The following is a 24,091-nucleotide window of genomic DNA, read 5'->3' as shown; positions in this document are numbered from 1 at the left end:
TATATCTGATAAGGTGTCAATATCCATAATATATAAAGAACTCATAAAACTCAACAACAAAAAAAACAAACAACCCAATTAAAAAATTGGCATTGTGTCTGAACATTTTTCCAAACAAGATATACAGACGGCCAACAGGCACATGAAAAGATGTTCGATATCACTAATTATTAGGGAAATGCAAATCAAAACCACAATGAGATATCATCTCACACCAATTAGAATGGCTATAATTAACAAGACAGAAATAAGTGCTGCAGAGGATGTGGAGAAAACGGAACTCTCATACACTGCTGGTGGGAGTGCAAACTGGTGTAGCCACTATAGAACACAGTACGGAGATTCCTCAAAAAATTAAAAATACAACTATCAGGGGCTGGCCCCGTGGCCGAGTGGTTAAGTTCACACGCTCCGCTGCAGGCGGCCCAGTGTTTCGCTGGTTCGAATCCTGGGCGTGAACATGGCACTGCTCATCAAACCACGCTGAGGCAGTGTCCCACATGCCACAACTAGAAGGACCCACAATGAAGAATATACAACTATGTACCGGAGGGCTTTGGGGAGAAAAAGGGAAAAAAAATAGAACTATCAGCTATTCCACTTCTCAGTATTTATCCAAAGAACATGAAAACGCGAATTCAAAAAGATATATGCACCCCTATGTTCTTTGCAGCATTATTCACAATAACCAAGATTTGGAAGGAACCCAAGTGCCCATCAATGGATGAATGGATAAAGAAGATGTGGCATATATACACAATGGAATACTACTCAGCCATAAAAAAGATGAAATCTTGCCATTTGCAACAATATGGATGTACCTTGAGGGTATTATGCTAAGTGAAATAAGTCAGATGGAGAAAGACAAACACCACACGATTTCACTCGGACGTGGAAGATAAAAACAACAACAAGAACAAACAGAAACATAGACATAGAGAATAGATTGGTGGTTACCAGAGGGGAAGGGGGGTAGGGGGAGGACAAAAGGGGTAAAAGGGCACATGTATACAGTGACCCATGGAAACTAGACTTTGGGTGGTGAACACAATGTAGTCTATACAAAAATTGAAATATAATGATGTACACTGGAAATTTATATAATGTTATAAACTAACGTCACCTCAATAGAAAATAAATTAAAAAAAACTGAAAGCATTTCACAAATCTATTACTTTTTACTTAAAGAATTTTAAAGAATCCAATAGTGCTGAAAGTAATAAATCTATGTACATGGGGTTTTTACGATCCATATTTCTGTTTTTTAGTATCTAAGGTTACAAACATATCAAGACAAAAAGTTGGAATAATTAATGAGCTAAACCTCCAACTCAAGAAGTGAGAAAAAAAACAGCTAAGTAAATTTTACAGAGTTGAGGGAAAGCACTTCTGCTCCTAGCCAAGATGGGCCAATAGGGACAAGACTTACCTTCCTGTCTAAAACAATAGAATCAGACAAAATACATGAAACAAAGGTTTTCAAAATAAAGGACATGAGGGAAACGGAGGACAGTGATACCTGAGAGGCAGGAAGCACATGAGGTGAGCCCTACGAATTCCCAAGCTTACTGCCTACAGGGATTGTCCAGGCCACAGCTCAGGGAGAGGAACCCAGGCAGACCCTGGCAGAGCCCTCAACTTGAGGAGAGTGAGCTGAGAGTCCATGGAGAGCAGGATGGCTAGAGTCCATAGGACAGAGTACCAAAGAGGAGAGAGCTACAGAGAGGACTCTGGAGATGTGCAGAGGGTTCTCCTCAAGCTTTCAGCAGAGTATCAATCAGTGCACGCATATGAGGAAACTGCCCAAGGCTAGGAAAAGAGCCATCCAAAAGGATTATAGGGAATAATGCCTGGCATTCACACAAGGTGGGGGACAGTGGCCCATCCAACCAGCAAGACTGGAAACATTCATAATTCACAGGTCATTCAGTAGAGAACTCAGGAAGTTCTTGCCTCAGTAGTGGGGAATAATTAACCCTAGGATAAACACTTCTTTGGAACTGCTTAACAAACCAGAAAAGCAAAAGCTGACAGGATCAAACTGTTTCTAAGAAAATTAGATGCATCCCAGAACAAAGCTCCAGGAGATTTACAGGAATACAAAAATATCCAGGAACCAGCAAAGTAAAATTCACAATGTCTGGGATCCAACCAAAGATCACCAGAAATGCCTTTGCAGGGAAACATGACCCACAATGAGGAGAATAATCAACCAAAACCAATTAGAACTCTCAGTGGTGTCAGAATTAGCAGAGAAGAACATTAACACAGTTATTAGTATGACTGTATGTCAAATGTTCAAAAAGTTAAGTAGAGACATTGAAGATATAAAAAAGACCCAAATTGAACAGCTGCAATGTTTTGGTTGAAAAATACACTAGATGGGATTAACAGCACATTAGACATTGCAGAAGAAAATATTAGTCAATTTGAAGGCACAGCAATAGAAACTAGTGAAAATGAGAGATATAGAGAAAAAAGAATCCAAAAAAAAAGGAGCATCAGGGAGCTGTGGGACAACTTCAAGCAGCCTAACATATGAGTGAGTGGAGTCATGAAGGAAAAAAGAGAGGAGAACTTCAGAAAAAATTTGAAGAAATACTGGCCAAAAGTTTTCCAAATTTGATTAACACTAGAAACCCATAAATTCAAGAAATTCAAAGAAGTCCAAGCACAAGAAACATGAAGAGAATTACACCAAGGCATATCATAATCAAATTGCTCAAAACCAGCGCTAAAGAGAAAATCACCAAAGCAGCCAGAGGGGAAAAGGACATGTTCCATACACAGGCACAAAGACAGCATGACAGCAGATTTCTCACTGGAAACAATGCAAGCAAGAAGACAGCGAAGTAACATCTTTAAAGTATTAAAAGAAATAGAAAGACACTGTCAACCTACAATTCTATACTCACGAAAATCTTTCAAAACATAAGGTGACATAAAGACTTTCTCAGACATACAAAAACTGAGAGAATGCGTACCACGAGGAATGTTAAAGGAAGTCCTTCAGGCAGAAGGCAAATGATCCCAGATGGAAATCAGGACCTACGCAAAGGAATGAAGAGCACTGGAAGTGGTAACTACATGGGTAAACATGCATGATTCTTTTTCCTATTATTTAAAAAAGTAATTGTTTAAAGAAAAATAACATATTTTGGGGTTATAAAATATATAAAAGTCAAATGTACAATAACAACAGCATAAAGGCTGAACAGGGAGAAATGGAAGCACACTAAACTGCTTATACTATATGTGAAGTGGTATACGTCGCTTGAAGGTAGACTTTGATAAGTTAAAGGCGTATACTATAAACCCTAAAGAGGTAAATAAAACCAAAAGTTATAGCTAATAAGCCAACAAAAGAGATAAAGTGGAATCATAAAAAAATAGTTAATCCAAAATAAAGCAGAAAAAGAAGGAAAAGGGGGCATAGAACAAAGAGCAAACAAATAGCTAGATGAAAGATTCAAACTTAAATAGATCAATAATCACGTCCACTAAATGATCTAGGCACCCCAATTAAAACAGATATCATCAGATTCGATTATATAAAAAGATGCAACTACACGTTACCTAAGTGTGTTAAGAAACACACTGAAGGGGCCGTTCCCATGGCAGAGTGGTTAAGTTCACCTGCTCTGCTTCGGCGGCCCAGGGTTTCACCGGTTCGGATTCTGGGTGCAGACATGGCACCACTCATCAGGCCATGCTGAGGCGGCATCCTATACGCCACAACTAGGACCCACAACTAAAATATACAACTATGTACTGGTGGAATTTGGGGAGAAAAAGCAGAAAAAAAAAGATTGGCAACAGTTGTTAGCTCAGGTGCCAGTCTAAAAAAAAAAGAAACACACTTAAAACGTAATGCACAAGGGGAGTGACATCAGTGAAATTGCAGACTAGAAGCTCTAAGCTCTCATTCCCCAACAGAAACATCAAAAAAACCCAAGCAGAATTGTCAGAACCAACTGTGTAAGAGCTCTAGAAAACAGTCAGAGCTTTACAGCAATGGAGCAAGCGTCCAATGAAAAAAAATGCCATCTTCCAGAAGATGAGAGAGTGGAGAACCTCTATTTCTCAAAATCCTTGGCCTGAAAGTGAACTCTTGGGCACTGTTGGTAAGAATGTAATCTGGTGCAGAAACTATGGAAAACAGTATGGAGGGTCGTCAGAAACCTAAAACTAGAGCCACCACACGATTCAGCAGCCCCACTTCTGGGTATGCATCCAAAGGGAATCAACTCGCTCTACTGCAGAGACGTCTGCACTCCCACCATCGCTGCGGCGTTCTTCACAACAGCTGAGACACGGAAACAACCTAAGAGTCTGACAACGGATGGACGGATGGAGCAGATGTGGTATATGCACACAAAGGAATGTGCTTCAGCTGCGAGAAATATGAAAGCCTGCCATTCGCAACAACGTGATGGCCCTTGAGGGCATTATGCTGAGTGAAATAAGTCAGAAAGAGAAAGACAAATATTGTGTGATCTCATTTACATGTGGAATCTAAAAAAGCCAAACTCAGAGAAATAGAGTAGAATGGTGGTTACCAAGGGCTGGGGGGTGGGGGAAATGGGGAGAGGTTGGTAAAAGGGCACAGACTTCCAGTTAGAGGATGAACAAGGTCTGAGGATCTAATGTGTAACATGGTGACTATGGTTAAGGTACAGTATTGTATACTTAAAATTTACTAAGAAAGTAAATTGTAAGTGTTCTCACCAAAAACAAGACAAAACAAAACAATGTAACTATGTGAAGTGATGGATGTGTTAGTTAAGCTGATTGTGGTAATAATTTCACAATGTATACATATATCAAGTCATCATGTTCTACACTTTAAATATATTACAATTTTGTCAATTACACCTCAATAAAGCAGGGAAAAATTATTTTGAAATAAAGCTTTGGTCCCCAGGGGGGAGGGGAGAAGAAAAAGCCATCTTCAAGTTGTAGGAAAGTTTTGAGGCATTCTTCCTCGCCCTCACTCCACCCCCTCCCTGGCACAGTGGCAGTCACCGACCGGCAGCCCAGTTTCCAGTTCTCTCCCTTGAACCAAGGAGCCAAAGGAGACATTATTTGCAAATGATTGTGTGTGAGCTCTCTATCCATCCACTCTGTTCAGCATTCCTTTCTTCCTGCCTTCTGGATTGATTATTCGTCACTCTATTTCTCTCCTTCTAGTTGTTTGAAATTTGTACCTTTTCAATTCTTTAGTTTGATACTCTTAATTTATCAACATATAGTATTAGTCTAACTTAAAATCTTCCAGAAGATGCATTCTTCAGTACACTTTAACTCATATCCAATTCACAAATTCCCTCCTCAGCTATGTCTAATGTGGTGTTAAACTCAGTCATTGACTTCTTAAATTTCGTTATCTATTCCAGGCCTATCACTTCTAACTGGTTCCTTTTCATCCCATTTTCATTTTTGAAAGTTTTAAATTTCTTGTTCACTTGTAATCATTTTTATTTCCATGATCAGAGTGAGCATAAATGTTTTACATTGATGTTTGAGAACTTTTTTTGTCTGCTTTTTCTCCCCAAATCCCCGCAGTACATAGTTGCATATTTTAGTTGTGGCTCCTTCTAGTTGTGGCATGTGGGACGCCACCTCAGCGTGGCCTGATGAGTGGTGCCATGTCCACGCCCAGGATTGGAACCAGCGAAACCCTGGGCTGCTGAAGCAGAGCGTGCGAACTTAACCACTGGGCCACGGACTTGGCCCCAATGTCTGAGAATTTTAATATAAGGAGTCTCTGTGTAACTGTTCTCTGTTATTTTTCCTGATTCTTACGTATGCTGTCTTTTCAAGATGTCTTTGATTAAATCAGGGAAGTTACTTCATTTGTGTGTGTGGGGAGGAGTTACTTGCAAAGGGTTCCCGGACGCAATTCCAACCTGTGTACCTGGAGGCTTCTCGACACCAACAAGCAGTTCTCAGACCCCCAACAGGGTGTCCAAGAATTCAACTCAATTCTGACACTATCTAGCCAGAGACAGAACCAGATTCCACAGGTAAAGGGCTCAGTCCTACAAGATCACCCTCCACTACAGACGCCAGTCTCAAGCCCAGGTTGTTACTTATGCTTCTGACCCACCAGCTACAAACTGGAGGTTCCAACGACCACCCCCTCAGGATGCCAATTGCAAGCCCAGGTTATTATCTGTATTTCTGACAGACTGGCCATGAATCAGAGGTTCCCATGACCCCCTCCTCGGGTTTGATTAATTTGCTAGAACTCAAGAAAACCCGTTTACTCACTAGACTACCAATTTATTACAAAGGCTGAGAATCAACAGCTAGATGAAGAGATACATAGCATGAGGTCCCAAACAAAGGAGCTTCTGTCTTTGTAGAGCTCGTGGCACGTGGAAGCTCTCTGAAAAGGGCAAGGAGCTGTCCTTTTGGTTTTTTAAGGAGGCTTCATTACATAGTCATAACTGACTAAGTCACTAATGGCCACTGGCAATTGACTCAACGCCAAGCCCCACTTCCCTCCCCAGAAATCAGGGGGTAGGACTGAAAGTTCCAATCCTCTGCTCACATGGCTGGTTCTCCTGGCAACCATCCCCCACCCTTGCATGGGGTCTAAATGGCCCTGAAACATTTTTAGGAAGTGAGGAACAGAAGACCAAATATTATGACAGATGTTCCCATTGCTCTTATCACTCAGGAAATTCCAAGGGTTTTGGGAGCTGTGAGCCAGGAACTACAGATGAAAATTACATATATATAAGTACATTTTGGTCATCTGAATGACCAAATACCTGTTTCTTACAAATCACAATATCGCCGTACTTTACATGGATTCACTTTTGGAAGGCTCTGTCCAGGACTGATCAGCCATAGGTAATGAGGTCTTCCTGTACTTAAAGCCTATTCTGAACCAGCTCTTGCTGCCTGCTTCCTCACCTGCAAAAGGGAGTGATAGTGCTTAAATCACATGGTCTTCATGAGGATTAAACAACAGCTTTTGAGTTCCTGCATCCAGTCATAACGGAAACTAGTATTTCGGTTATTTTTGCTTAAGTCAAGTTTGAGCTGAGTTCCTCACACCAACTACCTTGATTCTTGCCCATCACTGGTGCGACTCGGAGGTTTGTGGGTGGTAAGGCTGGGCCTGAGTGACCCTCAGAGGGGGTCTCACCAGGTCCGGTGCAAAGGCAGCAGGCTGGGGGACTGTTGAGGCCCTTACTGTGACAACGGTCCCTCAACTGTCACAGATCAGGGTTCCCTCCCATAGTGTGAAAAGTTGGGAGGCTTGTTTATGTCCAGACACCACCCATTTGTCCAGTCTACTCCACCCCACAGCTGCTCCCCCAGGAGCCCTGCTTCTCAGAGGCGATAGTTGGTGCCCATGGAAGGGGTCAGGTGGGGGATGTTCAGTGCTTAAAAGGCATCTTATACTCAGATGCACTCTACTGTAGCCATTCTGTGGTAGGGGCTCCATCTTGCTCTTCTCTGGGATGAAGCTGGAGGGACCCTGCCCCGTGGGGGAGCTAGGGTCATGGTGGGATGCGGAGGAGGCAGCTAAGTAGAAGGGCAACACAGACACAGCACATTTGTGCTGTCAGGTTGGCTGGTTTGGGCCAAGTGTACCATCTCTGCAGCAGTTCTCCCCGGAGGACACTACTAGGGGCCTGTGAAGTGGTCTGCTCAGCATCTTTACGTCCAGAAATTAGAGATTTGCCCACATGGATGTCTATCTGTTCCAGGGGCACTTTTTCCACATCAGCTATAGGGCAGGTCATGTCCACAGAAAGACTTCCGTCTGGGGTCCAGAGAGGTCAAACGCCCCCTCCTGAGACCAACACCAGTGTAAGTGATGAGGTGTGCTGACCTTCTGACAGAACTTGAGCAATTACTTGACCTCTGTACCTCAGTTTCCCCAACTGAAACTGGAGACGACAACTCCTACATGAGACTGTTGTGAGGATTATGAATCAATGTGTGTGAAATGCCTTGGAAAACAGTGGGCAGACAGTTGGTGCTGGGAATTGAGTCTGGCGCACAGATGGTGCTTCAAAAATCCTTATAATGGCACTTGACAAACAGGTGGCGCTCAATAAGCACTCAGAGCAGCATCCATCACACACTTAGCATTCAATAAGCACACAGGCAGGCATAAAACTGGTGCTTAGTACGTGAAAACACACCCCACACGATCGAGGAACACACTGGCACTTTATATATACAGAGTGGAAGGTACAGGTCTTGATAAGAAAATACACTCTGTGTTCAGGTGCACCCACCACACCCGGCTCAGAACACCCCAAGATGAGGACGGAGGGACAGGGACAACCATAAATAGAGAAGAGAAGGGAAGGTGAAAGCTCTAAGGGGCAAACACAGGCGGGGAACACACTGCTGGGAGGAGACACGACGTCGTCTTCTCTGGGAGAGAGCAATATAGCGGCACAGGAGAACAGTAGCCACAACTAAGCCTGTGATGCCTGGCACGGGGAACCTAACAGAGGTAAGAGGATGGGGATGGATACGGGGTAGAAGAGAGCAGAGATGGCGTCCTTCCCTGTGGCGGAGCCAGGGCCTGTCAGTTTACATCCATGAACTCAGAGTTGGGTGGGGAACTGGAGCCCAGGGATGCTGGGGGGTCAGATGAGGCAGGCTGGGGTTGCAGGCGACGCGCCACGTCCTGACGTTGGTAGAAGAGGACATAGGCTGCCTTGGACTGTGGGGAGAGGACAGGGCTCAGTGTGAATTGGGGGGGGGGGCGGCCAGGGGAAGGGGAGAAGGGAGGACGGAAGTCATACCTCAATCTGATTCTCAGTCACAGGCGAGACGCTGCTGTCATCAAAGTAGTGCCACTGGCCACTGTCCTTGTTGCAGGCAAACGTCGTGTCTGTAAGAAAGGGGGAGCTGTCCTTACTCACCCTCCTGGCCCCGAGAGGTGTCCAAGTTCACTCTCTCACTCCTCCCACCCTGATGACCTCGCCACTGACTCCCGTATCCAGTCACCCACTAGATAGCCTGAGCCCCTGGGGCATGCCCCTGCCACAGCCTGGCACATACAGTGTCCATCACGCAGGCCCCCATAGTGGTTGGAAACGGCGATGAGATCATATTTGTACAGCTCTGGGGCCGACTCGTTCTGCGGCTTGATGACAAACTCAGAGAAATCCAGGTCTCTGTGGGTGGGGAGAAGGTTAACACTGGCGCACCCCTCCCCACTCCCTGCTTCCCGCCCAGCCATCCTCCTCCTGCCCCAGACCGGATCGGAAACTCCACAAGGGTGTCCAGCTTCTCGCGGGAGAACTTGGTGTAGGAGAAGCGCTTCAGGTGGATGATGAGTGTCTCAGGCAGCATCCAGAGGTCCAGCTTCTTGGTGGCCAGCTGGTGCTGCTTGCAGGAGGGGCAGTACCTACAGACAGAGCTTGAGTCACTACACACTTTCTGAGCGCCTACCGTATGCTCTGCACTGTGCCGCCTTCCCCGGCCACGCCGGGTCCACAGACACTGCTCTTACTTCTACCTCCTGTTACTCTAGTTTGCTCTCTTCACATAGGAAAATCCTGTCATTCATTCACCAAGGACTTACCGATTGTCTTTTGTATCAGCTTCTGCACTACTCTGTACTTTTGGTTTGTGGTTCATGAGATGCTAATCTTATTTTAGAGCCTGCCTCTAGCCCTCTAGTTTTCTCTCTTCCAGTTTGATTCACTGTCATTCACACGCTCATCAAGTATTTACTGCCTGCCTATTGCTGAGTCCTCGGGCACTACTTGTTATTTCTTCTCCCCTTCTGCTCCATGGAGACGCTGCTCTTATTTTTGAGACTGGCTTTATCTTTTTGGCTCTCTCTTCCTATTTTATTTGCTTATTCTGAAAGGATCTATTGAGCATCTACTGCACACCCCACACCATTATGATCAGTGAGAAGAGACACAGTGAACTGAAAAGTCTTCACCCTCAAGGGGTTTACTCTAACAGAGAAGACGAATGATGACGCAAAAGAGGACCTAGGACATGACATCCAGTGGTGTCACTGAGTTAGAAAGTAATGCTCAGCTAAGGAGTAAAGAGGGAATGGAGAGGTGATGGCTGGGGGAGGGGTGGCTTTTAACAGGCCAGTAAGAGAAGGTCTCTCTGATAAGGTGACATTTGATGGGAGACCTGAGCAACATGGAGTTCTGTCCTGTAGGTAACTGGAGGAAGTGCGCTCCAGGGAGAAGGAATAGCCTAGGCAAAGGCTCTGAGGTGGCAATAGGCTTGGAACACCGGTGGCCAGTGGCAGGAAGGATCTGAATGAGTGTGGGTGTATTTAGAGGTAACAGGGATCTGGATGGGTGGTCCCACTCAACTACACCCCTAGAGGCCCCATTCTGGTCCCTCACCAGGGGTTTTCCTTCTCCAGGGTTTCAACAGTGGTGAAGAGCTCAATGCACTCCTGCAGCCGCACCGGAGCCTTCTTTAGCACATACCCAACGCAGTCATGCTTCACATAACCCTAGGTCGGGGTAGGGGACAGCCAGATATGAGGACAGGTGGATCAAAGGGAGTGGGGGAAGAGACACACCAAGTGGTTGAGAGCATGGACTTTGAAGTTAGGAATCTGAGGCCCTGGGAGCTCTGTGGTCACGGCTTGGAGGAGTTCGGGAAGGGATGTGTGAAGAGCTAAACGGGCGCAAGCTGAAAAGTGCCCCCCATCCCTGGGATCTCGTTTACCTCAGCCTCCACCTCGTCATAGTAACGCTTCTTCATCTCTGGTTCCCAGTCGATGGCAATGTACGGCTGGGCTGGGGGCGAGGGGAGGTGGTCATGGGCCCTGCTGCCAAGGAAACCCCCCTCCCGCCTCCCCAACCCTGGCTCACAGCTGAAGGAGACACCATGGGTATCCTCGTTGAAAGTCGAGCGGTCGCTGGTCCCGTTGGAATTCACTGTCTGCAGGGTAAACAGGTGCTTGCGCCGTGCCCTCTGGGGCCAGTGAGATGGTCCAGCGGAGTTGTCCACGGGGGCCCGGCTCCCGCCTGCAACTCCAGAGCTGGGCCCAGCCTGCTCGGGCCCAGGGTCTTGGGAGCTGCCCCCAGCCACGTGTCCAGGCTTGGGGATGTTGTCCTTATCCTCCAGGTCTGCGAAGACAGGGGAAGATGTCAGAGACGGGTCTGTGTGAGCCCCAGGGGGCTGAGCTGTGGTGGACCTGGGTGGGTCAGACCTACCCCAGACCCTCTGACCCTCCCTCAGGCCATGTGACTGCTTATACAGACTCTCATCCTTCCTCTTCCTCACCTTTCTCATCCCCATCATCCTCGTCATCTGAGCTAGGTCTGGTCACATAGCGTCTGTGGAGACAGCACAGGACTCTTGAGGAGGGGCACAAGAGGAGGGAGGGACAGAGCCCGGGATTCTACTGTGCTTATGATGGGAAGCCACTGGTAAACCCACACAGACACAGTTGTTAACGACGAGCCCTGAAGGTCTCAGGAGATGACACAGAAACGCATGAAGAGATGGCCTGACAACGTAGGACCTTGTGTACCATAATTAAGGAGCGCCAATCTTAAGTATGATAAGCCCCTGGTACACAGACGCACGTCAGCCGTAAATTCCAGTCAGGAAAGGCCTCCAGGGAGCAGACTTGTAAGTGCACCAGGAGGGAGACGTCAAGCCAGAGAGCGCACTGCCCTATTTGCCTCGGTAAGGACTCCGGATTTTAAGCACCGTGAAAATCTATCGGTAAAAACACAAATCACCAAGTCTCTCTGAGGAGGACACAGTTAAGTACAAGATGAAGTTGCCCATATTTTGTCTGTTTTGTTCACCTCTGTTTCCCCAACACCTAGGAGAAGCAGCAGCGAAGCCAGAGGTTTAGAGAAAGAAAAAAAAAACCTACAAGCTCCTCTCTGGCCACGTGACGTTTGAGCTGTCTTGTGGACATGGAAGGGAGGTGGCAACTAAGCAACCAGACACCCAAGTCTAAGTTCAACCCCATCTCCGCCCCGCCCCCGAAAGGACAGACTCACGAGAGGCGGTACAGGAGGATGTGATATAGGGCATCCCAGGAGAGCCGGTCCCGGGGCACAGACACCAGGAGCGGGTGCCCAAAGAGCATCAGGCCATAGTAGGAGTTGTTGTAGTCCCGGGCTGGGGTGCGCTCCCGCAGGTAGATAGGAAGGACAACATCCTCTCTGGAGTTCTCACCGATAGCAGACCTGCCCGACACCTCATATCTGTGGGGAGTGGACACGAGGTCACGCCTGATCAGAACACCCAAGGGGGACTCGGGAACTCTGCCGTAGTTGCTCCATCCACTCACCCCTCACAGCCTGAAAATATTTTTAAAAGGGTCTGAAGAGTCACCTAAGTCACCTAGTGTTTTGTGCTTTGTAAAGTGTTCAATGATTTACACAGCACTTTGTTTATGTGAGGTTTCATAAAGCACTTTGGTGTTATCGGAGTGCTGAGGGGGCTAAAAAGTTTTAGTAACAAAAGGATTTAAAACCATTTTCTTTTTGGAAAACACTGTTTGGTTTACAAAGATCTTTTCTACTCATGAAGCACTTTCTATTCTAGTTACCTAAAGATTTAAAATTTGTTCTGAATGCTTATGCTCAGAAAGTGCCTTAGTGTTCCCTATTTCAAAGACCACTTTTAGTTTTTGAGGACGGCAATGAGTAAGGAGTGCAGGTCAGCGTCTAGTACACAGAAAGTGCTCAGTAAGTGCTGAATAAAATAAAGAAGAAACAGGAGCCTCCCTCACATGACAAGAAAACAAACCCACAAGGATGCCCTGTACGAGGATCTGTTGCCGCGCCCCACTGTCAGCCCCAAGGCCCCTGCCCTCCTAAGGCACACGGCTGAAGCCCTGTGCAGGGCAGGCGCCCTGTCAGCCAGGCCGAGAAGGGGAGAGGGAAGGTGGTTACGTGGAGGAGGTTCCTGAGGAAGCCCCATCTCCCCTGGTCCCCTCACTCACATGAAGATATCATCTCGATCCAAGATGCTGCTCAGAGACTCTTCCAGCTGGTAGATCTTATAAAAGCGGTGACTGAAGACATCAGCCACCATCATCTGGGAACGGGATGCCGAGAGGGGGCTGGTCAGTCTGCAAGGTCTTCCTAGGCCCTTCTGCCTCCCTGCCCCTAAATCCCATCCTCCCTCCATCTGCAGAGCCTCACCCTTTCTGGCGAGACACCAGTGTGTTTGGCCAGAGCCACACACAGATCCGAGATCTTGCCTTTCTTGGGGACCACTAGCCGGTGCTGAGGGAGAAACAGTATGCACAAAAGAGCAGAAGGGTGTGTGGTGAGTTAGCGTAGGAAACCTTGAGGTATGGCAGAATAGTCAAATAAACTCTGACTACACGTCCCTCATTCCGTCCTCACATCCCCATTCCCCTCATACCTGCTCTGGCTTGCGGCGGGGGTCCATGGAGACAAAGAAGACCTCCATGACCCTCTTGTGGCTGACAGGCAGTGGGACGCTGAGGTAGCAGAAGGGGTCAAAGGTCACAGACACGTTACCACAATCAGGGCATACCAGCGTGGACTTGAAGAGGCCATGAAAAGTGTCCACGATCACAGAATCGTTCCGCCGTTTGTGGTTCTGCCAGGCCTCCTGAGCGACCTCCTGTTGACAGTGTCATGGTGGGTGGCAGGGCTTGCCCAGGGCAGGGAGAAACCATGGTTCAGAGTGGATGCACACGGGGTTAAAGTTAAGGTTGTGGCCACTGGTAAAGTCCAGAGATAGAGTCATAGCTGCGGCTATCTGGAATCTGGGTTCACGCAGGGTTGGGGTTTGTTCTGGGGAGACCGGGTGGGGGTTCACTCTGGGTTGGGTGTAGGGGCAGATGTGGTATTGGAGCCAAGGCTGGGACTGAGGTTGCAGTTGAGGTCAGGTAATCCCTGAGGCAGACGCCCGAGTGACTTTAAAGGGGCTCTCAGGAAAGAGGTCTTTCAGGAGCACCTACCTGATCTGGTCGCCCAGCCGCATCGCATAGCTCCACATATTCCTTCTTTTTGACACGATTGAGGTCCTCATGCAGCCCATCCAGGAGGAACGACAGCAGTTCCTGTGAGTCATGCTGCTGGTAGCCCAGAAACTGGGACGCAAAGTGGCCGACCTTGGTCTGAGAAGATGGGCAGGGCCGTGAGAGCAAGAGGGAGTTAGGAGAGTCAAGAGAAGTCAGGGACAGGGTAGGGGGCAGCCCAGGGCTGAGTCACACCTTGAACACATGGGGCACGATGGAGCGGTGGTGGCCAGACCACGCCTGCTTCACCAGGTCTGCATAGGCCTCTGCAATCTCACCCTTCATGCCCAGTGGGTTGCAGAAGTTGAGCTCCTCCAGGTAGCGGTTTTTGAGGAAGTACTCAGTGAGCTGTGGCACATTGCTGAGGCACTGTAGGGGCAGGTGAATGAGACAGAGAAGAGGAGGAAGGGCAACCAAGGTGAGGACAGAGAAAAGGAAATGAGGAAGAAGGGGGAAGAAAGGGAGAAGGAGCAGCAGGATGGGGGAGAGAGTACAGCAGCATTTCAGGAGAAGGAAGAATGTGGTGACAAAGGACAGAAGAAAAGGGAAAGCAGGAGGCAAGCGGAGGAGAAAGTACAGACGTTTCAGGAAGGACCGGGGGAGTGTCAAGTCAGACTTGTGGGGCCCTAGCTTCCAACCTGACCCCATGCCCTGCAGAACCCCCCAGCTCTGTACCCAATCCCCATCGCTTGAAGCCCATCCCTATGGCTGTGCCACACATAGCCCTAATGGCCCAACCTGCAGGGCCGAGTTCATGAAGCACGTGTTGCCCAGGTTGGTGAGACCACAGATGCCTGGCTGGCCCTGGAAGTTCTCATCCTCTGATGCACTTTTCCTGGGGTGGATGAGAAACTCGATCAGCTGAGGGCCTACTATATGCGGGTGAAATGTGCTCGCGGGCTCAGTGGCTGTGCCGACTGTGGGACCCCACTCTGGACCAGACTCCCTAACAGCTTACGTGGTATGCGGCTGTGCGCTGGGCCAAGTGCCATCCTTGTTTCGGGTCTCCATGACAACCAGCTGGGTTGGAAGAAGAGAAAGAAAAGCAGGAAAGGCCTTTATGGAGGTCCCCTGGGTGCTGAGCCCTCACTTTCCCCACACTGAGCACAGCCAGTGAGCAGAAAAGCTCCCCCCCCCCGCCACCTCACCTGCCCAGTCTTGAGGGCGGCGTCGAGCACTGTGACACGTGTGTTGCACAACCTCTCAAAAGAGCCCTCTGCGTTCTTGACCCACAGTCGTGTCTCTTCCTGGGGGCTCACCAGAAACTGCTCTCGAGCGGTACGCAAAACTAGGTCTGTGCAGGGTGATGGAGCACATTCAAGGTTTTCCTGGGACCCTGAATGACTGACATGTTAGCATCAGACCCCTGACTCATCCCCATAGACCGTGCACTCTTGGTCAACACCTTGTGTCCCTGATCAATCTCGAAATGACTGATCTGCACTCAGGACTTGAGACCTCCAGCAAATATCCTCTGCCACACCAGCTAAGCCACTGGAATGCAGCTCACATACCCTAGGGACTCTACGGGACCCCCTCAGGGCCTCTGCCCAGCTTGACCAAGACCTTCTTGGTCCTCCAGTCTGACCAGTGCCTTCTCAGTCTACCATAGCCTAACCTCGTGCATTCTTAGGTCACCTCGCTGTGACCGTGGCTGGGACGCCAACTCATTCTGTGACCCTTAGACTCACCAACAGAATCTGTGTGGCTGAATTGAGCAGTGCAAGGTGTGTCCATATCACTGTGCTGGACAAGCAGCAGTTCTACTGGGTACACCTCGACCTCCTGGATACTGAGCAGCTCCACGACCTGGAAGGGCGCATACGCAGGTGTACCCACACAGCATATACACAAAGATGAAGGCACAACCACCTGAGATCAGAGGAGTGAACACACATGGTGTACAGACACATGTACAAGGATCTGTAAGGGGAGCACACACATGCGGACAGACCAAGACACCTGTATAATGACCTATGAGGAGAGAGGAGCGTAAACACAGGTGTATATACACAGCGTACATAGAGACAGATATACACGTGGGTCTCGACCCATCCTGGGCCCACAAGGCCCTCCTCCTACCCCACTCCCCAGCACCCTCCCCACCCAATATACCTTGCGCTCAATTGGCGGCTGGCCATGCTCTAGACCATACCAGCTGACCAGGTAATGCCAAGCAGCCTCTGGGAGCAGCACATAATCCTCACCTTCCACCAGTCCCTTCTTGAGGCGCCAGTTTACCTGGTCTGCGGGGGGCGGGGGGAGGTGGCAGAGGAAGAATCAGGGAGGGAAAGTGATGAGTCACTCTGGCCATCTCACCAATGACCTAGCACAGAGAAGGGGCTTATGATCATTTGTAGGGACAGAGGGGACAAGAACTTGAGGGCTAGGCTGATGTGAGGAGGCAGAGGCCTGGTACCTTCAAAGAGTTTAGCATTGTTGATGCAGCCAGGGAAGGTGCTGGAGTCCTGGTCTCCTCCCTGCACGTACAATTCCCACTGTTGGTACCAGTGCTGTTCCACGAGGAACCTGGACCAGACAGGTAACAGGGGTGTCGCATGGTTATCTGAGGGTTAGTGGGACCACTTCCCATGGTCATTAGATGAAAAGTATCAACACATTGTAAGTCGAGGTGTCAAGTTTCATATACACCTAAAACTAATACAATGTTATATGGCAATTACATTTCAATAAAAAAAGAAATTCCTCCCAGAATGCAACATTAAAAAAAAGTTTCAGCATCATATAAAAATAAATTAGAAGCAAAATGTATTCAGTGAGATTCAGATTTGGATAAATTACCTAACTTCTTAGGATACTAAAAGAGATTTGATTAAAAACAGAAAATGTGCTCAATAATAGCAAAAAAAGCCAAACAAAAACCCCACACCCATAGTGCCAGGAAACATGAGGATTTATTATAGAATAAACAATACTTAGGCTCAAAATATCTGTTATTGCAGCTAATACTATAAAGCTTTAGCCTTTCATTAAGTGTGCAGTGTTTGTAAAGGATGTATAAATGGAGGCAAAAATCTTCAGCTAAGAAATAATTATTAAATTCTGAAAATCTCAGACACTGAAAAGAATTCAAAATGCTAAAAGAATCATAATGCTTTCTTTCAAAGACTGCGTATTGCCATTTTCTACCATTTTCCTATTTAGGATTTATTCTGGCTTTATAATAAACTTCTGAGCCTATGGTGACTAGCTAGCTCTTTTTAAAAACAAAATGATGATAAAAACCACATAACATAAAATTGAGCATTTGAATCATTTTTAAGCATTCAGCTCGACCAGCTCTCTTTTAAAGTAGAAACTTTTATATGCACTACTAGGATAAACATTTAGGTCTGCTGAAATCTGCCTTTGTAAAACGTCATGAGAAATTCTGACGTCTGGAAAACACTTGACATATACTAAGTGCTAAATGCCTATCAGCTGTCCTGGTTCCGATCCCAGGGCTTGGACACAAAAGCTCATGTACACACAGACACAGACACACAATCCCCATCCCACACTCACACATGCAAACCTGCCCTGCTATGGGGTTTCTGACACCTAAAAGGCTATCCCAAATACTTAACAGCTTCAAAAAGACACTTTTTAAAAAGTTACAAAATTGATGAAAAATATGTAACATTGTATTGGTTAGTTTCCCAGCAATTTAACCCTATAAATGGGATTCTTTAAAATGGCAACTTGCCTTTGTTTGTAAAAGGATCAGAGAGGTGGGGGGATGGAAGGACAGAAAAACCTTGAATAGTCACAAGTCACCTGAATAGGCAAACATTTCTGTGGGGTTTTGTGGCTGCACTGACCCCGCCACAGACCCTGCACTTTACTCATGCTGGGGACACTCTCCCTGCCCTGGCAGATCACGCCACAGACCTCCCATCACTGACCCTACCCTCCACCACATGCACCTTCACCCCCACCTTCAAGGCTTTAAAATTGCCTCCATTTCCATTGACCAACAGTCTGAGGTTAATTTATTCAGTAAAGCTAATTTCTCATTAATGGAACCTTCAATGAAAAGGGAGGCACTGGCCGACTTTTTTTTAGAAGCAAATTTTTAAGGAAAATTAACATTAAAATCACTCTTTATAGCAATAAACAAAACCTCGGGACCTGGCTACAACCTGAATTTCTAAAGGCTTCATATAAGACTGAAATTTTACACAAATTTTCACAAAATATTACTACCATATTTCTTCAAAGACATTAAAGATTTCTTTAACATCTCTAAAATCGAGATGTCACATAATCTGTCAGCTCAGGTGGCAGTCATGAGAGCTGTCATCGTCTGAACAAGAAGCACCCACATTGTTATACTTACTCTTAAGTATTCAATTTTTTTGGATGCTATTGTAAATGGCATCTTTTAAAATTTAATTTTCTAATTTCTTCTTGCTAGTGTATAGAAATACAATTGATCTTGCTAAAGGCACTTACGTTTATTTGTGCTTCCTCAAATTTGTTAAAATGATAAGAAATACCTGCTTCTGAAAAAAGCTATTAAACAATATTTTCTGCTCTCTAGTTTTATCGTGTGTCTGCGGAGAAGAAAACTGGTTAAGATAACAATAATTTACATTATTGGTTAATTATACTAGGTACAATAATTACAGAGAAATAGAAATATGGATATAAGAGATATGATATCCTTGTTTATTAAAAGGTTGTTAGTTTATTGAGATGCTAAATGTAATATACAGTAACACTGTTCCACTAAATTTATTATTTATATACCTGTATAAGCCTAAATACATACATACGAAAGCATATTTATAAATCCTTTACTGTAAATTGTCACATGAATAATGTACCAAAGGAGGAAAATTAGAATTTGGGTCTTTTTCTGTAAAATGACCACATTAATTTATGCCCAGATTAGAAGTTCCTTTTTGATCACCCAATTATTAACTCTTGGTGCCTTTTGACATCCTCTTAATTCATTAAAAAAAAATCTTAACTCATTTTTTAAGAGATTCCTTGTTTAAAAAAGTTAAGCTCCTAATAATCTGTTTATCACCATGTTTTTACAAAGCTGATTATAAATATCTCTTGCCTTCACTTCAACTCTTATCTCGTCTCTTCTAACAACTATTTTTGATTTGTTTTTCCCAGATTCAGAATAATGACACTGTTAAAATGTTCTTTTATGCCAAAACTATCTCTGGGAAATAATACCAAGATTTGTCCCTTTGCTCTATGAATGACAATAGGCATAATTAGGTTTATCTAAAAGTCTCCAAATTTTAATTTACTTAAAATTTTTATGAAAGCTCTTCCATTTGTCAAACTTACCATTTTTTAAAAAAAGACAAATCAAAAAGTTTATCTTCCTAGGTTAATTATAGTGAATTATATATAATTAGGTATGCTAATATAAATATTTTTCAATAACTGACTACTTTTCAAGCTAAAGAGCATACTCATGTTCAAGCAACAAAAACTGGTACAGTAACTGTCTTCCAGAATATTCCCCACTAGGATTCCAGATTCACAAACCCTTTTTCCCTTCTGGTTCATGAAAAGTCTGAACAAGCAGTAGGGGTATGGACTCAATTACATGGGAATTATCAAAGGCCTACTGTTCATTTCAGTCTTTCATTAGATCCAGTAGCCAAGGTATACCTACCTGGTGTAAGAGCTAGAGCAAGCGATCACCAAACAAAAGTGAAAATTTCAGTTGACTTAGTTCTAGGGTCTTCACTAAACGTAATGGTTCCCACGCTGCAGATTTCTCCCTGGGCAGAAAACCCTCAACGCTTCTAGGCTAGCCCTTAACCTTCACGGAAACGTTGCTTTCCCTTCACACATCACTACTCATTGCTGGAATACGGAGCCCAGCCACCTGCCTTCCTTTACCTGAACAAAGAACCCCTTGCTTGCTTACCTCTGTTAGGGAACTATCCACACTCTGCACAGACCATCTAGAAACTCCCTCTGCTGTGCCTTATTTAATTGTCTGTAGCTGGTTCATCCTCAAAAAGAAAAACTAAAATTTGCTAAGGAGGCTATGCTATCGTAGATTTGAATTTACTCTTAAAATATAAGCTTCTCCTAGAATTTAAATCAGTTTAGATGGCCAAGTTACTTAATTACCCTCATTGAGATCTGCCAACTGACAAAAGATAGAAGGCGCAAATCCTAATACTAGGTATATGATTTGAGGGTTGTCCATGACTTCGAAATGCTTTCTAAACACAAAGTTCCTGACCACTGCGGGAAACCCCCTACAAAATGGACAACAAATTAAAGAATCTTGAGATGCTTTGCTCTTACTTAAACAGATAAGCATTCAAAAAAATGGAGTGAAGCAAAAATGCTTCAGGATATTACCCACAATAGCAGAGAGAAACTGGCTTCAACACTGAACCAACACTGATGGGGTAATTTTCTTTTATTGACAGAACATAATTTTTTTCATTGACATAACATAAATTTAACCATTTTAAAAGTGAACAATTCAGTGGCATTTAGTACATTCACAACGTTGTGCAACCACAATCTCTATCTAGTTCCAAAACATTTTCAACATCCCAAAAGGAAACCTGGGATGGGTGGTGTAATTTTCAAGGGTATTGTTATGACAAGGCTGTAAAGGTAGGACAGGGCAGGCACCAAAGCTCCCAGGCCCTTCTGAACATCTCCACATCGGCTATAAAAACGTTCTGGTTATTGTTGTTTATTCTCAGGATGGACTGAGGCTTTTCCTTGCTGGAGAGCTATAGCGTAATAGTAAAAAAAAAAAGAAAAAAAAAAAAAGCTTGGTTTCATATTCCCGATTGGGGAATCTCAACTTGTCTCTCCAGTAACAAGAATATATGTTTCACTAGTACCATGATTAAAGAACTCTGTAAAATGTGCAACCCTCACTTCCAAAGGCCCTCAGGTGAGAGCATGCTCGCGGCATTTGAGGAACAGCAAGACTCCAATATGGCCGGATGGAGCGAGTGTGGGGGAGGGTAACCAGAGGGATCTGAGAAGAAATCACAGCCGGGGACCAGACTCACAAGTCACTTTAAGAATTTTAGCACTAACACTGCAGGAAATGGGAAGCTGTTAAAACGTTCTGAGGAATGGATGGACATAAATTATGTTTTGAAAAGAATTACTGTGTGCAGAAACAGGTACCTCCACAGTGGAGAAACCGGGCAGATACCACCTTCACTAAGAAGACATGAAGGCTAACGTCACCATTGACATCACGTGGATACCATGTACCACCTGATTAGGATGCGAAGGGCACACGGTAGGCATCCATATATATCCTCCACAAAATGAATGCTTAGACCACAAATAATATTTAGGGATGCACACAGTGGCGGAAAAACGTTAACGAAATTAAAAATTCAGGATCACAGTTTCCTGCGGCGCAGGGAGGGGATTTTCATCTGGGAGGGCACAGAAAGATTTCCTAAGGCAACGGTCTGAATCTTAACCTGGGCAGTGAATTCACAAATTTTTGTTTTATTATTCTTTAATTTTTTTACTTTGAAATAGACTCAGAAAAACTGCAAAAATAATACAACAAATTCCCATATGCCTTTTATCAAAACTCCCCAAATTTAACATTTAACCCATTTGCTCGATCACTGTTTCTTTAAACACATTTTTATATATGCTATTTGTTCAAGTATTTGAAGAGTAAGCTGTTTACATGATGGTTCTTTATTCCTAAATATTTCCGCACGTATTTCCTAAAAACAAAGATATTCTCTTTCATAACCACAATCAAAAGAAATTAGCAGTACTGATGTCTAATCTACAGACCTCGGTCAAATTTTACCAATTTTCTCATTAATATCTTTTACAGTAAAAAAGAGAAAATTAATTTTGAGAAGAAAAACCTGATTTTTAAGTAATTAACTTTTTCTGCTCCGGGATCCAATCTAGGATCACACGTTGCATTTAGTTATGATTCCTTAAATCCTATTAATTCCTTCAATCTGGAACAGTTCTTCATCCTTTGTCTTTCACGACCTTGAAATTTTTGAAGAGCAAAGGCCGTTTATTTTTATGGAATGTCCATCAATCTGGACTACATAAACGTTTTCTATAATCTTTTTAGGTCTTACGAATTTCACAATCTAAAAAACGAGATGCAACTTGGCGAGAAATAAAATGAACCCAGAAACAGTTCATTTCAAGCACTGGTTAGCAAAGAAATCAGTAAAACAAGCCGAGTTATTAAGATACGCATTGACATCTTTTTAAATTGCTAGTTTTTCCTGATTACAAAACGAAACGGTACCAAAACAGAAAACAAACGTAACATCGAAGGCCCCTCCCGTGCCAATCACCTGCACTTTCTCCCGTCCAGGGAAGAAGGCCTCGGCCAGAGGCAAAAACCTCGCCGCGTCACAAACTTTGCTCATTCGCAGGCGCCATTTTCTGCTTCACAGGCGCCGCCTCCCCTCTGCAGTCTTCCCTTGGCCCCAGGACACGCCCCTCGGCCCACGTCACAAGCCTCGTTCCCAGGGGCCAGCTCCCTGTCCCCGCCCACAGCCGTAAGGCTCGGAGCCCGCTCTCCGCCTGACGTCACCGCCAAGCCTCGTTCTCAGGGGCGGCGCCCCCGGCCTCTGTTGCAGAGACCGCCTCCTTCCCAGGTTTCCAGTTGCACCACACAGGCCTGGCCCCACCCCCGGGGCCGTTTCTTCTCAGGCCCTGCCTCCGCCTCTCCACAACAAACCCCATCTCTTTCTCAGGCGTCAGCTCCGCCACGCAAGCCCCGCCTCTTTCCCAGATGAGGCGATCCACTCCTGAGCACGTCCCCGCCCCTCTCGTCCTCAGTCCCACAGGCCAGTTCCCCCGCCCCCACGGCGATTCTCCTGCGGACCACGGCCACCCCGGCGCCAACGCCCCCACCGTCCCCTCAGCCGAGGCTCCGCTCGCTGTCCTGCCTCACCAGCTTTCGCCGGCCCGCAGGGGACGCTCTCGCCCACTCTCGCTGCTCTTGATCTGGCGCCGCTGGCTCTCCAGGCCCGGCACGGCTTTGCGCTGTGGCTCTCGGTCCTCGGCCGCATCCACAGCCGCCGGATCTGCTGCGACTGCCGCCATGGCCGTTCACCCTCCTCTCACAGCCGCAGCAGCTGAAGATAGGAAGAGGCCCCTCAACGGCCACTTCCGGATTCAGGTCCCGGAAACGGAAACAGAGCCCCCCAAACGGCCGGGGGGCTACTGCCATCTTGGAAATGGACCCTACGCTCGGACGCGCCGAAGGGCTAGGCGGGCATCGGGCTGTGGGCGGTGATCTCTGCGACCAATAGGCAGGGTAAAACCTCCAGTTGGGAAGTGAGAAAGACAAAGGTGCCTTGTGGGATTCTCACGCCATGTTGAGTCCGGGCAGACGGTTGTGTGGGAGGTGGAGGGAGCGGTCCCCGAGGTGGACGAGGACATATTGGGGAGTGCTCAGGGATACAAAGTTCTGAGTCTTCTCAGACCCATGCTCTGCTGGGGGCCCCTACCCTTTCTTAGCCTGACCAGAATGCCTTTCCTTCATTGCATTACCCTTCTCATCCATCAAAACCCAACGCAAAAGAGGTCACCACCTCTAAAGCGCCTCCCAGCCCTGTGGGCCGCTTCCCTGCCTGAACCAGGTTTATTCTTTCGACAAACGTGTTGAAGGCAAGTTAGCCCCAGGCCCTGTGTATTTGTTGGAGTTACAGCAATAAATAATAATAGTAGGCCCTCTTTAAGTGCTTTACTGCACGTAAATAGTAGCCTTAGGCAGCAGATAATATCACTGTCCATGGGCAACAATGAGGCAAACAGAGGACCAGAAACATTGATTCACTTTGCCCCAGCTACTAAGTGGCCGAACTATGTTTCAAACTCAGGAATTCCAGTTCTAGAGCTGTGACCTTAAACACCAGGCCAGGGATTCTCAAACCGTGGTCCTAGGCTTTCTGCCGGCTCAGGAGACCCTCTAAAGGGGTTTACAAAGTCAAAACTAGTTTTTCACAGTACTTTTTCATTGCTATTCTCTCTTGCATGTGCGGTGGAATTTTCCAGGGGCTACATAATGTGAACAAAAACTCTTTGGAAGTCCTCAATTTTTAAGAATATACAGGGATTCGAAGGCCAAAA

The 24,091-nt window shown here is 46.1% G+C and overlaps 1 protein-coding gene across 23 annotated transcripts; it reads right to left on the bottom strand.

The window, feature by feature from the left end:
• Positions 1 to 8,177: 8,177 nt before the first annotated feature.
• Positions 8,178 to 23,260, bottom strand: USP11 (ubiquitin specific peptidase 11). Of its 23 annotated transcripts, none has more exons than XM_070606437.1 (21): positions 22,911 to 23,260; positions 16,413 to 16,522; positions 16,109 to 16,319; positions 15,685 to 15,802; positions 15,142 to 15,287; positions 14,952 to 15,013; positions 14,732 to 14,828; positions 14,189 to 14,362; positions 13,934 to 14,092; positions 13,369 to 13,593; positions 13,143 to 13,226; positions 12,941 to 13,035; positions 11,991 to 12,197; positions 11,257 to 11,309; positions 10,842 to 11,099; positions 10,696 to 10,766; positions 10,365 to 10,477; positions 9,242 to 9,391; positions 9,043 to 9,158; positions 8,784 to 8,872; positions 8,178 to 8,701 (listed from the first exon to the last, which is right to left on the bottom strand). In XM_070606437.1, the coding sequence occupies exons 4-21, from the start codon at positions 15,728 to 15,730 to the stop codon at positions 8,564 to 8,566; spliced, it is 2,283 nt and encodes a 760-aa protein (XP_070462538.1). In that variant the 5' UTR covers positions 15,731 to 15,802; positions 16,109 to 16,319; positions 16,413 to 16,522; positions 22,911 to 23,260; the 3' UTR covers positions 8,178 to 8,563. The 23 variants fall into 23 exon arrangements, with proteins under 23 accessions (XP_070462538.1, XP_070462526.1, XP_070462527.1 ...); XM_070606425.1 differs by having other exon boundaries at positions 16,109 to 16,239; XM_070606426.1 differs by having other exon boundaries at positions 10,857 to 11,099; positions 16,109 to 16,239.
• Between the last annotated feature and the right edge of the window lie 831 nt (positions 23,261 to 24,091).

The sequence above is a fragment of the Equus przewalskii genome, chromosome X (assembly GCF_037783145.1).
Source record: "Equus przewalskii isolate Varuska chromosome X, EquPr2, whole genome shotgun sequence".
Taxonomy (NCBI): Eukaryota; Metazoa; Chordata; class Mammalia; order Perissodactyla; family Equidae; genus Equus; species Equus przewalskii.
This window is presented reverse-complemented; position numbering and strand designations above follow the sequence as displayed.

What these genes read in the sequence shown, in the direction of transcription:
- USP11 (XM_070606421.1), bottom strand. Translation starts at nt 23,062, where the DNA reads ATGGCGGCAGTCGCAGCAGATCCGGCGGCTGTGGATGCGGCCGAGGAC. An exon ending in TCGTGCCCCATGTGTTCAAG is followed by an intron (nt 14,093 to 14,188) that starts GTGTGACTCAGC and finishes CCATCTTCTCAG; the next exon opens with ACCAAGGTCGGCCACTTTGC. An exon ending in TGACTGAGAATCAGATTGAG is followed by an intron (nt 8,702 to 8,783) that starts GTATGACTTCCG and finishes CTCTCCCCACAG; the next exon opens with TCCAAGGCAGCCTATGTCCT.